The sequence below is a fragment of the Podarcis bocagei genome (assembly GCF_964188305.1).
Source record: "Podarcis bocagei genome assembly, chromosome: 2".
Taxonomy (NCBI): domain Eukaryota; kingdom Metazoa; phylum Chordata; class Lepidosauria; order Squamata; family Lacertidae; genus Podarcis; species Podarcis bocagei.
This window is the reverse complement of record NC_138126.1, coordinates 18,168,224-18,182,966: the sequence shown is the minus strand read 5'-3', so window position 1 is coordinate 18,182,966 and position 14,743 is coordinate 18,168,224. Positions and strand designations below refer to the sequence as shown.

Here is a 14,743-nt window from a genome sequence, read left to right as displayed (position 1 = left end):
TTTTAATTTCCCCACCCCCCACATGACGTCTCGAGTTAGCAGGAAAATAGGGGGCAAAAAAACACAGCCAGGCGGATCCGCCTTGCAGCCAGGGGAGCGGCTCAGTTAAAAACGTGCTTGCTGCAACCCCCCCCCCAAACCCTGCTATTTTACTGAGGTTCCATGTGCCAGTAAGCCTCCCCCGACTCTCTCCAAATCTGCACTCGGTATTAGCCTTGAGCCCCTATGTGGATCCCTAGGGGAAAACACTAGCGCCCTTGAGCATGTGCAAAGCGCCTCCGCCCTTTGGGAATCGGGTTATATGCTTAAGCGAAATACAGTGCGCGGAATCGTTGCAGCTCGTAAAGCGGGGGCTTCCATTTCTGCCCCACACCAGCCAGCCCCCTGGGTTACGAGGGCCGGGGGGGAGACGCTGAAAGCTCCGCTGCTACTGCTGCTGCCGCCCACGTGCTTTCGCCCTGGACCACCCAGCGCGCCGCGCCTCCCACTCTCTCACCCGATTGGGCGAGGGGTCGCTTGGAACGTCGGGAGAGCTCGGCTGCCCTGGCCAATCGCAGGCGGAGGGAACGTCCGAACTTTCCGAGCGGATCCCGGATCCTTCGTGCGCTCCCACGAGACTCCAGCTGCAGCGCGCAGGACAGGTGAGAGCCGGCGTTGCGTGCTCACGGAAGAGATTTTTTATCAATATTTATTTCATTTATATCCTTCATTCCTATCTGGGCGGTTTGCAACTTTAAAATACTGGAAGAAAAAGTGGTCTAAAATGAAAAGGGGGGTGTGGGTTTGTTCCTTGGCCTTGAGTTTTTTCTCCTCTCCCCCCACCCACGTCAGAAGATTTGCAGGATTGACTTTGTTTTTTTATATACAGTACTTCTAATATTAAAAAAACTAAAGAGCATAAAGAAATACCATTGCAGCATGTAGAAAGCAGTTCTGGGGTTCCAGAGCTGAATAGATCACAGGGTCCTTCCACCTAAAGATCTGTTCCTGATTCTGGCAGCTTCCCCCGCCCCCCCCCCGCCCCGTTCATTAGTTTAATTTGGGGTGGGTCGTCATTAAACTGTTTGGATCTTGAAATATTTGCCCATCTACTTCAAATCAACTAGTAGATCCTGCTCTGCGCATGTCCTAATTTGAGAAACGGCTTTTTCGCTCTTTGATTCAGAGGCAGGCAAAGGCTAAGAGCATGGGTAGGCAAACTAAGGCCCGGGAATCAGCGTGTTTTTACATGAGTAGAATGTGTGCTTTTGTTTAAAATGCATCTCTGGCTTATTTTTGGGGCATAAGAATTTGTTCATATTTTCCCCAAAAAATATAGTCCGGCCCACCACATGGTCTGAGGGACAGTGGACCGACCCTCTGCTGAAAAAGTTTGCTGACCCCTGGCTAAGAGGAACCTGTGGGTTAGGATCAGGGAAATCTCCAGGCGTCTCACAGAATGTGGCAGTGGTGTCACCTGTATGTTTGGGGGCTAGATGTGTTGCCCACATTATTTTGGAGGATCCTGGTTTAACTAGCAACAGGTTTCCTTGCCATTCCTAAATAATTTTGGACTGGAATGAGCTAACAAATAAATCCTGTGTTTTGCCAGGTGTTGTACTGAAACAGGCCTCATAGGCAGTTACTAATCCTATTCTTAAAAACAAACAAACCATTGATTGATTAAGGGGATCCTCTAGCCTAGCTCCATCCAGCTAACACAACTCCCCTGGCTGTTTTAGAGAAGGAAACGCGCAATCTGCATCTGAGATCTCAAATGAAACTTATAATTTTGTCCTTATGCTTCAGGGTGTAATAAACAAAAATCTGCCCTTATTCCCTTATAGGGGACACAAGAGCCCTTACAGAGTCCTTTGTAGGTTCTCCATCGGTTGGAGGGAAAAACAGAGGCCAACCAGAGAATATTGAGAAGCAAAGCAGCTAGTAAGCCTGATCTTTATTAAAGCTGTTGCAACAGGGTGCCCCCTTCACACCCAGGAGGAGGAGGAGGACCCAGAACCAAGGTGTGCCTGCCCTTATATAGGCATTTTAAATTGCCCGCTCTGGAGTCCAAGACCACCCCCAGAAACATCATACCTATGTCACAGAAAGGGGTGGTCTACAACAGAAATCTGAGTGGGTTGTTTACCAGAAATCTGTTGTTTACCTCCTGTCTGGCAGGTTGCCAGTTAATGCTTGCTTGATTGGATACCCTGGGGAACCTGGCCAGTCTTTTGTAATAATAAATACTTAGTTCCTGAGCCAGGCCACAGGCTCACCCTAGTCATACACAGACATACCCTTAAGACAGGATTTGTGAAGGAAAAGACAATGGGGAGGCTTTTCCATTTTCCTTGACTTTGCAGAGAAATCATTTGGTCAGTTTGGGAGTCAAAATGGTTTCCAGGCTGTTTTCCTGTGCTGCTTCAGACATGTGGTTTATATATTTATGCACGTGTTTGCTCGGTACATTTATGAACATTGTGTGTGTGTGTGTATCTCACACCTTAATTTTTTTTTATTTCAAGGAGGAAGTAGCCATGGAAGCTGAGGGTGCTATTGAGGGGCTCTGCGAGGAGGCGACATGTTCCATCTGCCTGGAGTACTTCATAGACCCAGTTACAATCGCTTGCGGGCACAACTTCTGTCGAGCCTGCTTTGACCAACTTTGGGAGGACCCCAACGTAGACTCCTGCTGCCCTCAGTGTCGAGAGAGGATCAAGCAAAGGAACTTCAGGCCAAACCGTCAGCTGGCAAATATGGTCGAGATCGTCAGGAACTTCCAGGAAAGGAAAGGATTGAAGAGAAAGTGGGAAGATCCTCAGAGGCAGCCGGCACCAGGGGATGATCAGGCAGCAGGGGGTGTGGTTTGGGACCGGTTGCATGCTGACCAGGGCCACACCGCGTCTTCTATAAGCAAGATCTCCGTAAAATACAAGGTAAGAAATCGATATGGCAGGCAGGCATAGGAAATGGCTCTGGCTCATTTTTTGGAGGGTTCTGTGCAGCCCTATGAGTTTCCCCTGGAGTAAAAGGTCATGCAAAGATTACGCAGGAGATGGATTAAGGATTACATTTGTAGATTAAAACACAAACCTCTTATCCCACATGTGTGGGAGAAATACAAAAAGTAAACGCGCTGTGGTGATTTTTTTAGCATAGTAAAACACCTTTTTGCCGGTTATTTTTATTGACTTTCCATAATTTATAACAAATTGTCTCCAGATTTTTTAAAAAAATTAAAACTGACTCCCCGCCATGTCCCGTCTATTTTTCTCCCTTCTTTGCTGCTCCCAATACAATAACCTTTCCAACTATCATTTCAAAATACATTCATCACATTGCCCTACACATCACCTGCTCAATTACCTATTTTGCTATGGCTTTTATACCTTGGTATAACCTGTCCTCAAAATAATAATTGAGTAAAATCCTCTTTTATCTATCTATAATAATCATTAATCAATTTTGAAACACTTCCCTCTGATACCTATGGCACAACATTCCCTGCCTCTCACACCGCCAATCTCCCAGCGTCACCCACCCCTCACATTTCGCCAAATTTAATCCTCAGTTTTACATTCAACCAGCTCATTAATAATCCGTATCTCTTCTCTATCTGAAAGTCTCAGAAGTCGTCATGCTGGTATACGCTGTGGCCCATCCTCTCCCTTTCACTGTTCTTATTTCCAGCTTCAAGGAAGGAGGCTGATGTAATCTCAACAAAATCCAGATCTCCTTTTTAATACTTTTGATTTGTGGTCTGCTGACCTCCCTCTTTGAGACTCCTTTGGGTAGTGATAAAGCGGGAAATCAATCCAAACTCCTCTTCTTCTTCTCCCCCTCTTCATCCCCCTCACAGAGAATGAGCCACACTTTTTTAGTAAGATAAACAAAAAATGTTTACTTGCATTTCAAAGCAGGCAGCAAATACAAGTAAGAAAAATTATCAGGTACAGCATACAAAAGTTGGCTTCAAAATAAGCTCTGTGTGTTTGCATCATTTTGGAAGCATGGTAAATAGAGTTTCCTAAGAGGCAGGAGGAAGTATAAAATATTTTCATTTGTTACAGAGTTCCGACCCAGAAGAGACCGGGGAATGAGCGCACATAATGTCCTCTCTAGGAAGTTTTAGAACCCTCTGTGTACTAGCCCTTTGCACACCTAGCAAAACATGCATTTGTGATTTGGCTGCAAACTCCACAAAGATGGCACCACTCTTCCAATTCCAAAGCAATGCTCTATTTCCACAGAAATATCCTGCTGTTGTGTGCATCCGCCCGCCCCCTCCACAATTGAATATCTGTTTCTTCTTTAAGTTCAAGGGAGCAATACCGCTTGGCCAGAAGGGACCAGGCGATTGCTTCACAGAATAAAACCACAGTAGGTCAGATTTACAGCACAGCGAGAGCTGTAAGACTTCTGTAGTCACCTTAACCCAGGCATAGGCAAACTCAGCCCTCCAGATGTTTTGGGAATACAGACCCCATTGTCCCTGACCACTGGTCCTGTTGGCTAGGGATGATGGGAGTTGTAGTCCCAAAACATCTGGAGGGCCGAGTTTGCCTAGGCCAGCCTTAACCAGATGCTCAAGTCAATCGCTAAAACCCATCAGGGTTGGCATCAGCTGGATCTGTGAGGTCATTCCAGATTTGGGGAGGTTCTGCATAGAACCCACTCACGTATTTTATCCTTTGCAAATGCTGGCACTGGTAGGACAGAAACTCCACTTGGTTTCAGACACTAGGGGGAGCAGACAGTCCAGCAAATAGTCAGGTCCTAAACTGTAGGATTTTATATGTCAATGCAAACATGATATGTAAGAAATTTCAGAGAACTAGAAAATGCACTAGCTTAAGTTTTAGGCAAGGAAGTCTAAGAAAACACGACCTGCGCAGGTGGCATAATTTGGTGATTGAATGAAAAGTACAGTCGTACCTCGGGTTACGGACGCTTCAGGTTGCGGGGTTTGGGGGGTTTTTTTGTTGTTGTTACAGACGCGCTGAAACCCGGAAGTACCGGAACGGGTTATTTCCTGGTTTTGGCGGTTGCGCACACGCAGAAGCGCTAAATCACGCTTTGTGCAGAAGCACCGAATTGCAACACGTGCAGAGGCGCTGCTGCAGGTTGCGAACGTGCCTCCTGCACGGATCACGTTCGCAACCCGAGCATCCACTGTAAAGTGGAATAGGCCGTGATGGCAGGAAAAGTTAAAAATGTGTTGTGTTGTGTTAAAACAATGTGACACAGCCGTTGCATGCAAAGATTGCAGCGTTCAGGATTAAAATTCAGCTGCTATTTAAGTCTTGCCGCCTCTTCTTTCCGAGATGCCTTCAAAAGAACTGGCAACGGGTGCTCAACCCCACCTGAACTCTTTCACAAGGCCAACTAATAATATGCAGCGTGTATCAAGTTTCCCAGCTGTAAGGCAGTCCAGATTAAAGTTAAGGCTGGGGAAAACCAACCCCAAAATCAAATCAATCCAAGAGATAAAGTCCAAGATGTAGGGTCCAGGTAAATGGCAAGAAAAAATATGTTTTTAAGTAAAACTGAAGTCTTGAGCTCAACAGAGGCAAAGGAATTGGAAAAATAAAATGGGAAACTCCTGACTCTCTTGCCCAAGCAGGGTAGCTCAAGAACAACTATGAGCAGCATTGATCATAAAGAAGGGGGGAAATTCAGATACGTATTTAGCAAAGGTAAAGGGACCCCTGACCATTAGGTCCAGTCGTGGCCGACTCTGGGGTTGCGGCGCTCATCTCGCTTTATTGGCTGAGGGAGCCGGTGTTTGTCTGCAGACAGCTTCCGGGTCATGTGGCCAGCATGACTAAGCCGCTTCTGGTGAACCAGAGCAGCGCACGGAAATGCCGTTTACCTTCCCGCCGGAGCGGTACCTATTAATCTACTTGCACTTGACGTGCTTTTGAACTGCTAGGTTGGCAGGAGCAGGGACTGAGCAACGGGAGCTCACTCCACTGCGGGGATTCGAACCAACAACCTTCTGATCGGCAAGTCCTAGGCTCTGTGGTTTAACCCACAGCGCCACTAGTACACTAGTAAAATATGTATTGCTTTCGAGTCTGGGGCCAGAAATCAACCAGGTTTCCCATTAAGTGTCTAACATAATCCATATCAGACTTTTCAGAATACAGGGCCCCAAAGGGAGTGTGGATGACCCTTCAGCTGCTGATGAGATGCATAGTTAAAGTCACTGGTCTCAAAGTAACCCTCGGCTAACTCTCATTTTCCACCTCTGCACTTCCTTTTAAATCTCCCCCCCCCCCCCAGGCACAGTTAGAAGCGGAGAAGCAGAAAATCAGATCCGCCTTCCAGAGAATGCAGGTATTTCTCTGGGCGAAACAGCGTCTCTGGCTAGGTGAGCTAGGAGATCTGGAGAAAAAGATTTGGAGGAGGGGTGAAGGAAACTTTGCCGAACTCTCTGGGGAGCTTTCCCGACTCAGAAACCTGATCGTGGCGACGGAGGCGAGAAATGTGCAGCCATCATACCACGTCTTCCAGCCCCCGAGGGAATCCCTCCAGGTGAGGCTTAATGCAAAGGTGACTTCCAGGTCTCTTGAACAAAAAAGAAAATGAACCTGGGTCCATCCATTTGTTTTAGCACAGGTCGGTGTGGGTGGGGAATTCTCATTTGAACGAAAAACAGCCCAGTGTTTTTCCCTGCCTGTGTAATTGACACCCGTTTATCTTTTTATTTTTCAGGACATCAGAAGAGCCTTAACGAGGTATGTGGCTCTTTTTTCCCTCCCACACACCCTTTCTGCTTTCATGCGGAAGAAATTTGCTCCCTTTGGTGTGTTTCTGGAAAGCAAACGATAATGTTTCCTTCCGCGTTGTGTGAGATTCATTTCTTTGCTCTCTTAATTTGGTCTTTCTCCCCCCCAATCCCCTTTCTATCTAGCCTTGCTCACACTCCTCCTTTTTCACCCCCTGTGAAACAACCTTGGTTTCGTTTGGGGGGCAGGGAACAGATTTCTGTAAAACAGGCCCACGTAAAGGCACTCTGGAGTACAGTCAGTCATTAGAAACCATTTCCTTCCAACGGCAGTAGATGAAAGTTCTGGAGTTTTATGTTCTCTGAAAAGGGTGACTTCTCTACAGCCTCACAATCAGATGCCCTTCAGATACCTAGGAAGGAGTAGTGGCCTTTTTACCTTTAGACTTAAAGGTAAAGGGACGCCTGACCATTAGGTCCAGTTGTGGCCAACTCTGGGGTTGCGGCGCTCATCTCGCTTTACTGGCTGGGGGAGCCGGCGTACAGTTTCCAGGTCATGTGGCCAGCATCACTAAGCCGCTTCTGGCGAACCAGAGCAGCGCACGGAAACGCCGTTTACCTTCCCGCCAGAGCAGCACCTATTTATCTACTTGCACTTTGACCTGCTTTCGGACTGCTAGGTTGGCAGGAGCAGGGACCAAGCAACGGGAGCTCACCCTGTCACGGGGATTCGAACCGTCGACCTTCTGATCAGCAAGTCCTAGGCTCTGTGGTTTAACCCACAGAGCCACCTGCGTCCCTTCACCTTTAGACTTAGTCCTCTGCTATACAGTCGTACCTTGGAAATCGAATAGAATCCGTTCTGGAAGTCTGTTTGACTTCCAAAACATTCGGAAACCAAAGCGTGGCTTCTGATTGGCTTCAGGAACAAAATCGTTCAAAAACCCGGAACACTCACTTCTAGATTTCGATTGTTCGGGAGCCGATTTCTTCAGGAGCCGAGGCGTTTCAGATCCAAGGTACGACTGTACTTGGGATCCTTTTTATTGAAGCTGCCATGGAAAGAACATGCAGACATGTTCATGTGAAGTGCCTGCCCTGCCGCTGGGCAATTGGCCCCTACTTTCTTCTGCGCTGGTGCTTCCATTTTGGCCAGGCCAGGCCCACCTGCTCTTATACCTGTTGCCGCCTGCGGAGTAAAGACTCAGGTCGCCAAAAAAGGGGCGCCTGCAATGTCCGGTGACTCAGCACTTTGAAGCCCCGCAAATGCACCAATGATCAGCCAATTGCCTTCTGTGGCAAACACCAGATTGTCCTCCTGCCTAAGGCAAGTGTGGGAGACTGGGTCTAGGCCAGTGGGCCAGGTCTTTACCTCTCTCCGCCCCCCGTGACCCCATTCTGGCAGGGGGGTGGTCCTGGTCACCCCCTTGTCACCTGAGATTGATAGTCTTGGGACTCATTTTCACCTGCACAGTGTGAAACCACGTGTGTGCCATCAGCTGGATATTGGGGCTTCAAAGTGCTTTGTGTGGCCTGCTTGCACCCAAGGATCTTAACTGCACCTCTGTTGATGTTTGCTTCATCCTTTGACACACGTATTTCGTTCTCGGCGCTCGGCCTTTGCTTCTCCCTTCCCTGCAAGCTTCCTAGGCAATTTTTATAACCAATCTAGATGGTTCTCCTCCAGGGTGGACAGGTGCTAGAGGAGGAAATATAGGAGGCTGTCCCAGTTCAGGATGAATTTGACCGGATTAGAAGCAGTTGGCTCAAAAGATCTCAGGCCGCGAAACAGTAGTTTAGGGCACCTTCCCGATAAGTACATCTTGAGTAAGAGCTCAGCCCTCTCGTTTAATGTTTCGAAAGCTGTAGTCTGCTGCTGTTATTTAAACTTGACCGCGTTCCCTTCCAGGTGTGAGAAGAAAGCATCTGAGCATGAATCGGACCTTTCTCACTGGTGGGACCAGACGCTCAAAATCGCTGTGGAGAAAAGTTCTGTGCTGGAAAAGGCTACGGAGAAGTATAAAGGTACCGCCAAAAGCATAGCAGGGTTTCCTTTACTTGGTAAACACAAAACACAGTTGCTTCAAGAAGGCCTCTCTCTGAGCCCAGAGAGGGCTTTCAGCTTTCATAGTCCTTGCTTAAAGTGCAAGTTCAAAGCCCTGCAAGTTTAGTCTTCTATTTCTTCTTCACATGTCTTTCCATTTCTGTCTTCCAACAATCCTCCTCCACAGTTCTGCGCCACACAGTACCACAGAATGCTGTAATTGGAGCTTATGGTAAAGGCCAGAACTATGTACCTGACCACACAGGAACAGAGATAAGACAGCCATGAGCATTCTGCAACGGCATCCTGGAAAGAAAAGCATTTTGTACCAACTTACAGAAAATTCACTCACTCCTTAACCTGTCCTACCCTATGAGATTCCGCAGAATGTCTGAGGAGACATCTCAAAAATCTTTTCTCCCTTTCGTTCTGCATCAGCAGAGAAGCAAGGTTCTGCTTATAATATCATGAAGCCAATTTGAGGAGGAAAAACTGGTGTATAAGTGACCTTACCTTTAAACCTCCGCCTCCCCATTCCATTCCGAAAGCTGTCCATTTCTTGTTGAAGAAGAGAAACTTTCAGAGCCAGGCCCACCTTTTTCTGCATATCGGAACACCGGGACGCGGGTGGCGCTGTTGGTTAAACCAGAGAGCCTAGGACTTGCCAATCAGGAGGTTGGCGGTTTGAATCCCCGCGACGGGGTGAGCTCCCATTGCTCAGTCCCTGCTCCTGCCAACCTAGCAGTTCGAAAGCACCTCAAAGTGCAAGTAGATAAATAGGTACCGCTCCGGCAGGAAGGTAAACGGTGTTTCCGTGCGCTGCTCTGGTTCGCCAGAAGCGGCTTAGTCATGCTGGCACATGACCTGGAAGCTGTCTACGGACAAACGCCGGCTCCCTCGGCCTACAGAGCGAGAGGAGCGCGCAACCCCAGAGTTGTTCACAACTGGACCTAATGGTCAAGGGTTCCTTTACCTTTTACTATATCAGAACACAGTGTTTCTCCTAGTCAACAAGAGATCAAAGCAACATTTGTTTTGGGAAGCTTAAGTGAAAATGCACCCGATTTGCATGGAAAGTGTCGTCTTTTGCTGCTTCAAAGTCCTTGTGACTTGGCTTCCCTTTCATCTCCTTGCCATTAACCTGGCCTTTGGATTTAAGCAGCAAAACATTATTGCAAGCAGCATAATCTTAATTTTGAATTGGGTGGGGCAGCCTAGGGGCCACGGTCCCTTATGGCCATCTTTCCAGAGGCAAAAGGAGGCAGAGCAACGAACGTTAATTTTGTCGTTGGTACAGAAGGCTAGTTTCCACACACCTTCGTGGATCCTTTTCTAACCATCCCCCAGACAAGCAGGCAGGCATGGTCAGAGTTCAATGGCACGTTCCAGCCAGGCAAAAAAACTAGATGAATAATAATAATTTACTATTTATACCCTGCCCATCTGGCTGGGTTTCCCCAGCCACTCTGGGCAGCTTCCAACAAAACACTAAAATACAATAACCTGTTAAACATTAAAAGATTCCCTAAACAGGGCTGCCTTCAGATGTCTTCTAAAAGTCAGATAGTTGTTTTTCTCTTTGACATCCAGTGGGAGGGCGTTCCACAGGGTGGGTGCTGCTACTGAGAAGGCCCTCTGCCTGGTTCCCTGTAACTTGGCTTCTCGCAGCAAGGGAACCGCCAGAAGGCCCTCGGAGCTGGACCTCAGTATCTGGGCAGATGACTAGTAGAGGATGTGTCCTGCTGAGATAGAGGCCTGGAGGTGGCTGCTGTTTTTAACCTTTGGACACAATGAAAACTTTCCTGTTTTCCTGTGCTTCCAAGCTTAACACAGGCAATTAAGAAAAGGTGCTTCTGAAATATTTGATCTCTGGTTTTAAGTACTAACCTGGTCTTCATTGCGTGTGTGTGGTGTGTGGTTGGAAACTGCTTCGGCCTTTACCGTATGGTATAGCAATCTACAAATATTTTTATAAGTAAACACGAAAAAGTGCTGATGTAATAGCACAGTCCTATACGTGTCTACTCAGAAGTAAACCCCACTGAATTTAATGACAATCCCGTTTAAGGGAGTGTGAACCTGAAGGTGAAACTGCTGAGATTCTTTGTTTGCAAAACACCTTCCTGTATATATTATCTGATTTATTTATTTTTCTGTCTTTTCTTCTGCATCAGCATCTCTGGAGCAAGTTCAAGACGCAGGTAATTCTCCCAGACATTTTTGATGGAAGATGGGTGTTTGGAAGAGCCACTCAGCTGCATCTAGGAAACCATTTGTGTGGTCCATGAGGGGAGGGGGACTTCCCACAGCAATGAATTCCAACAGAAAATCAATTAAAATGCTAAATTTAGTTGCACTTTAATGTGAGATGTTTTTATTGCACCAACACACGTTAGGATAGTCCACCTTTATCAAAAGATCCTAGGGTGTTGTACTACATTAAAAACATTTTACAAAACCTGATACAAAGCATAATAATAATACAAAGCAGAAAAGCATAATAATAATATTAACAGGTCCCTGTCCCCCCTGAGCTTTAACAAACCATAGAGTATTTAATGGTCAAAAGCCTGGGTAAAGAGGAATGTTTTTGCCTGGTGCCTGTAATGATGGCACTAGGTGAGGCTCCCTTAGTGAAGGAAATTATCTTGGAACATGGAGATCACAAGGGAAAATAAAGTAATCCATTTCATATCTCAGAAGGTGGTGGGCTTTCCTTCCTTAGAGTTATTTAAGCAGAGGTTGGATGGGCACCTGTCATGGATGCTTTAGTCAACATTCCTTGAGGGAGGGTCCCTTCCAACTCTACAGTTCTTTGAGATGGTTTGTTTTGGTTTTAGTGCTAATCTGTCTCCAAACTTGTCACTCTCTCCTCCCTGCCACAGCTCCTCTGATGCATGACCTGAACAAAGGTAACTCGGGGAATAATTTGGATAATGTGGGGGTGGGAGAGACTGGATGGTTCTTAGGACCAGAAGAGGGCTGAAATGGGTAGAGAAGCAGCAGGCTTCACGAAGGCTTAGTCTCAGATTGCTTGGGGGGAAACGCTGGAGAGGAGAGAACATGGAAGGCTGTGGGGAGGTGGGGCTTTTCGTCGTGGCAACAGATCCATGGAGTAAGACCCTAGTGGGGATGAGCTGCTCTGTTCATTAGGCTGGATGCCCTGCCAAGCCTGAGCAGATAGTGTGATTTGCTTCCGTCTCGCTCCTGACACCGCCACCCGGCATCCTCTCCCCTCTTTTGTCCTGCAGTGGATGTCACCCTCGATGCAAATACCGCACACCCTTGCCTTACCGTCTCTGAGGATTTGAAGAGTGTCTGGTGGGAGGTGGAGAAGAAGGGGAAGGGGGGGAAGAAGAAGAAGAAGAAGAAGAGCAACAACAGAGGGGCAACGGGGGACCTCCCTGACAACCCAGAGAGATTTAACGGGGAGCTCTGTGTGCTGGGCCAGGAGGGGTTCACGGCAGGGAAACATTGGTGGGTGGTAGAGGTGGAAACCTGGGGGAGGGCAATGTGGGCTGTGGGGGTCGCCCGAGACACCATGAGGAGGAAAGGCATTATCTGCACCCATACGAACGAAGGGGTGTGGGCGGTGGGGAGGCTTTCCCGTAGCCCATCTAGGCCTTGCCAATTCTTTGCGTTCACCTTCCCCGCACCAACCCCTTTGGCCTTGGCAAAACATCCCCAGAAGATCCGCGTGTCCCTGGATTACGAAAGGGGTCAGGTGCAGTTTTCTGACGCCGACACCGGCGGTTTGATTTTCACCTACCACACGGGGTCGTTCTCTGAGGAGAAGCTCCGGCCCTTTTTCCAAGTGAGGAGCTGCGGGACAGCTTTGAAGTGCTGGCCTCGGAGCCCCGCTGCCGTGAACGGAAATGATAACGTCAGAACAGCGAAGGGGAACCGGTGGTTCTTGGATAAAGTTAGACTCCAACATCCACCAGCCGCGGAAGCGTTCCACATTGATCAGGGATGGTGGGAATTCTGATCCTGCAACATCAGAGAGGACCGCAGGTTTCCCTGTTCCATTAACAAGTTTATGGTTTCAGATAATTTTTCTTGTCGGTTTCTTAACCTTAGTTAAGCCAAGGAGAGGGCCATAGTCTAAATGGCAGGATTTCCAGTTCCTCATCACAGATCTTGGAATATTCCACCTGCAAATGATGTAGGCTGGTTTTAGAGTCTTCCTTGTGTGGCTGTACCTTTGAAATGACCATTTATTGAGATAAAATAAAAAGAGGAACAGGCTCTTTGTGTTCCACAGAATGATTCAGTAGGTTGCTGTGTTGAGTCCCCACCCCAACCCCACTTTTGTGTGATTTATAGGCACAGAAACCCTGCCTAAAATTTCCCTCTTCCTCCAGCCTAAGAAAAGGCCAGACGTTTGGCAAGTTAAAGATTAGTTTACTTACAAACTCTTCAAAGGTCCAGTTCATGTGCTTTTCCAACACCAGGCAGGAAAGTTGCACGGGCAGTAAAACAAGTTATAAAGTGGTGAGACTTCCTAGGTTACTGGTACAGGAGTGGCTGGTGAGAGCCATGTTGTGGAGCAGCCAGCTCAACCCTCTTCACAGCCTCAGTGGAGGTAGGCTGGAACACAACAGAAAGCTTGATTACCTATTTCCTCCTAATATGAGGGAACGTGACTGTGGTGATCACACAGGGTCCCCAGACGTTTGACTGTCTATTGATCCCTGTGACCCCTTTCCCGCTGCCACCAAACCGTTACTTTCGGGTACACCCTGAGTCCAGACAGTTGTTAACATTAAACCAAATAAACAAGTTTATTTTATAAGCATTAAGAAGTTTGTGGTTTCAGATAATTTTTCTTGTCAGTTTCTTAACCTTAGTTTCTTTACTGGCCTATACCTTCCTAATACTGTCTGACTGATTATCCCAACTGTTTAACTGACTCCTCTTAACAGATTCTCTCACTCTCACATCAAACTTGCCCAACCCACCGACTTCCTCCTTCTCCCTTCTCTAACTCCAGACTTCAGACTGACTTCTTAACAACTCTAATTCCTTCCCTTGGGTTCCTATTGGTTATTCATTTTACAATTAGTTAACCCTTTCCTTATGACCCAGTATGATGTCACACACCTAGGAGGTCAAATGCCACAGGGACATAGCTAAGTTTGGCAGGTCAGGCTATGCTATGGTAGTTTTTGGTGGGTGTAAAACTGGGTGCCATACTCCTAATTCCCAGCTTCAGGAAGTGTTCAAATCAAGCCAGGCTATCCTGGTTAGGTGTAAGGAGGGCAGAGGAAGGGGCTCTGGCAGATGAATAGGGGGGGCTCTACTCAAGGAGAAATAAAGCCAGTTTAGGGGAGATAGCTATGTGAACTAGCAGGCTGGAATGGTGGAGAGAATGCCAAGCCTGAATTCGGAGTCCAAGGCTGTGGCTATGGGAGAAGACCAACCCTTTTGGGGTGTTATTACTATGAACCTCTTCATCATAGGCTCAGGTTGTATATACAGTGGTACCTTGGGTTAAGTACTTAATTCGTTCTGGAGGTCCGTTCTTAACCTGAAACTGCTCTTAACCTGAAGCACCACTTCAGCTAATGGGGCAGCTGCACGATTTCTGTTCTCATCCTGAAGCAAAGTTGTTTTTTTCCTTCTTTTTTGGGAAAGTTTTTATTATTAAAATAATTCAGCATTAATACACAAATATTGCAAATATACAAACATACATTTCATACAATCCTTAAAAATGTTCAAACATACCTACACTCAATCCCACAGATAATTCCTTCTGGAGGTCTGTTCTTAACCTGAAACTGTTCTTAACCTGAAGCACCACTTTAGCTCATGGGGCCTCCTGCTGCCGCCATGCCGCCAGAGCACGATTTCTGTTCTCATCCTGAAGCAAAGTTTTAACCCGAGGTACTATTTCTGGGTTAGCGGAGTCTGTAACCTGAGGTACCACTGAAGGTGTCAATAAACCATATATCCTGGAGATGCCACAGTCTCTGCTGTGCCTC

General features: G+C 47.2%; 1 protein-coding gene across 2 annotated transcripts; it reads left to right on the top strand.

The window, feature by feature from the left end:
• Positions 1–368: 368 nt before the first annotated feature.
• LOC308580741 (E3 ubiquitin-protein ligase TRIM7-like) lies at positions 369–13,025 on the top strand. 2 transcript variants are annotated; one of them, XM_081182864.1, is made up of 8 exons: positions 369–641; positions 2,508–2,918; positions 6,268–6,519; positions 6,700–6,722; positions 8,622–8,737; positions 10,931–10,957; positions 11,642–11,668; positions 12,008–13,025. In XM_081182864.1, the coding sequence occupies exons 2-8, from the start codon at positions 2,520–2,522 to the stop codon at positions 12,742–12,744; spliced, it is 1,581 nt and encodes a 526-aa protein (XP_081038990.1). In that variant the 5' UTR covers positions 369–641; positions 2,508–2,519; the 3' UTR covers positions 12,745–13,025. The 2 variants fall into 2 exon arrangements, with proteins under 2 accessions (XP_081038990.1, XP_081038991.1); XM_081182865.1 differs by lacking the exon at positions 369–641 and adding an exon at positions 1,121–1,190.
• The last annotated feature ends 1,718 nt before the right edge of the window (positions 13,026–14,743 follow it).

Bases quoted from the DNA above. Each gene is read 5' to 3' on its own strand.
- LOC308580741 (XM_081182864.1), top strand. From the start codon at position 2,520: ATGGAAGCTGAGGGTGCTATTGAGGGGCTCTGCGAGGAGGCGACATGT. The intron at 6,723-8,621 runs GTATGTGGCTCT...GTTCCCTTCCAG, and splicing joins ATCAGAAGAGCCTTAACGAG to GTGTGAGAAGAAAGCATCTG. The intron at 10,958-11,641 runs GTAATTCTCCCA...TCCCTGCCACAG, and splicing joins GGAGCAAGTTCAAGACGCAG to CTCCTCTGATGCATGACCTG.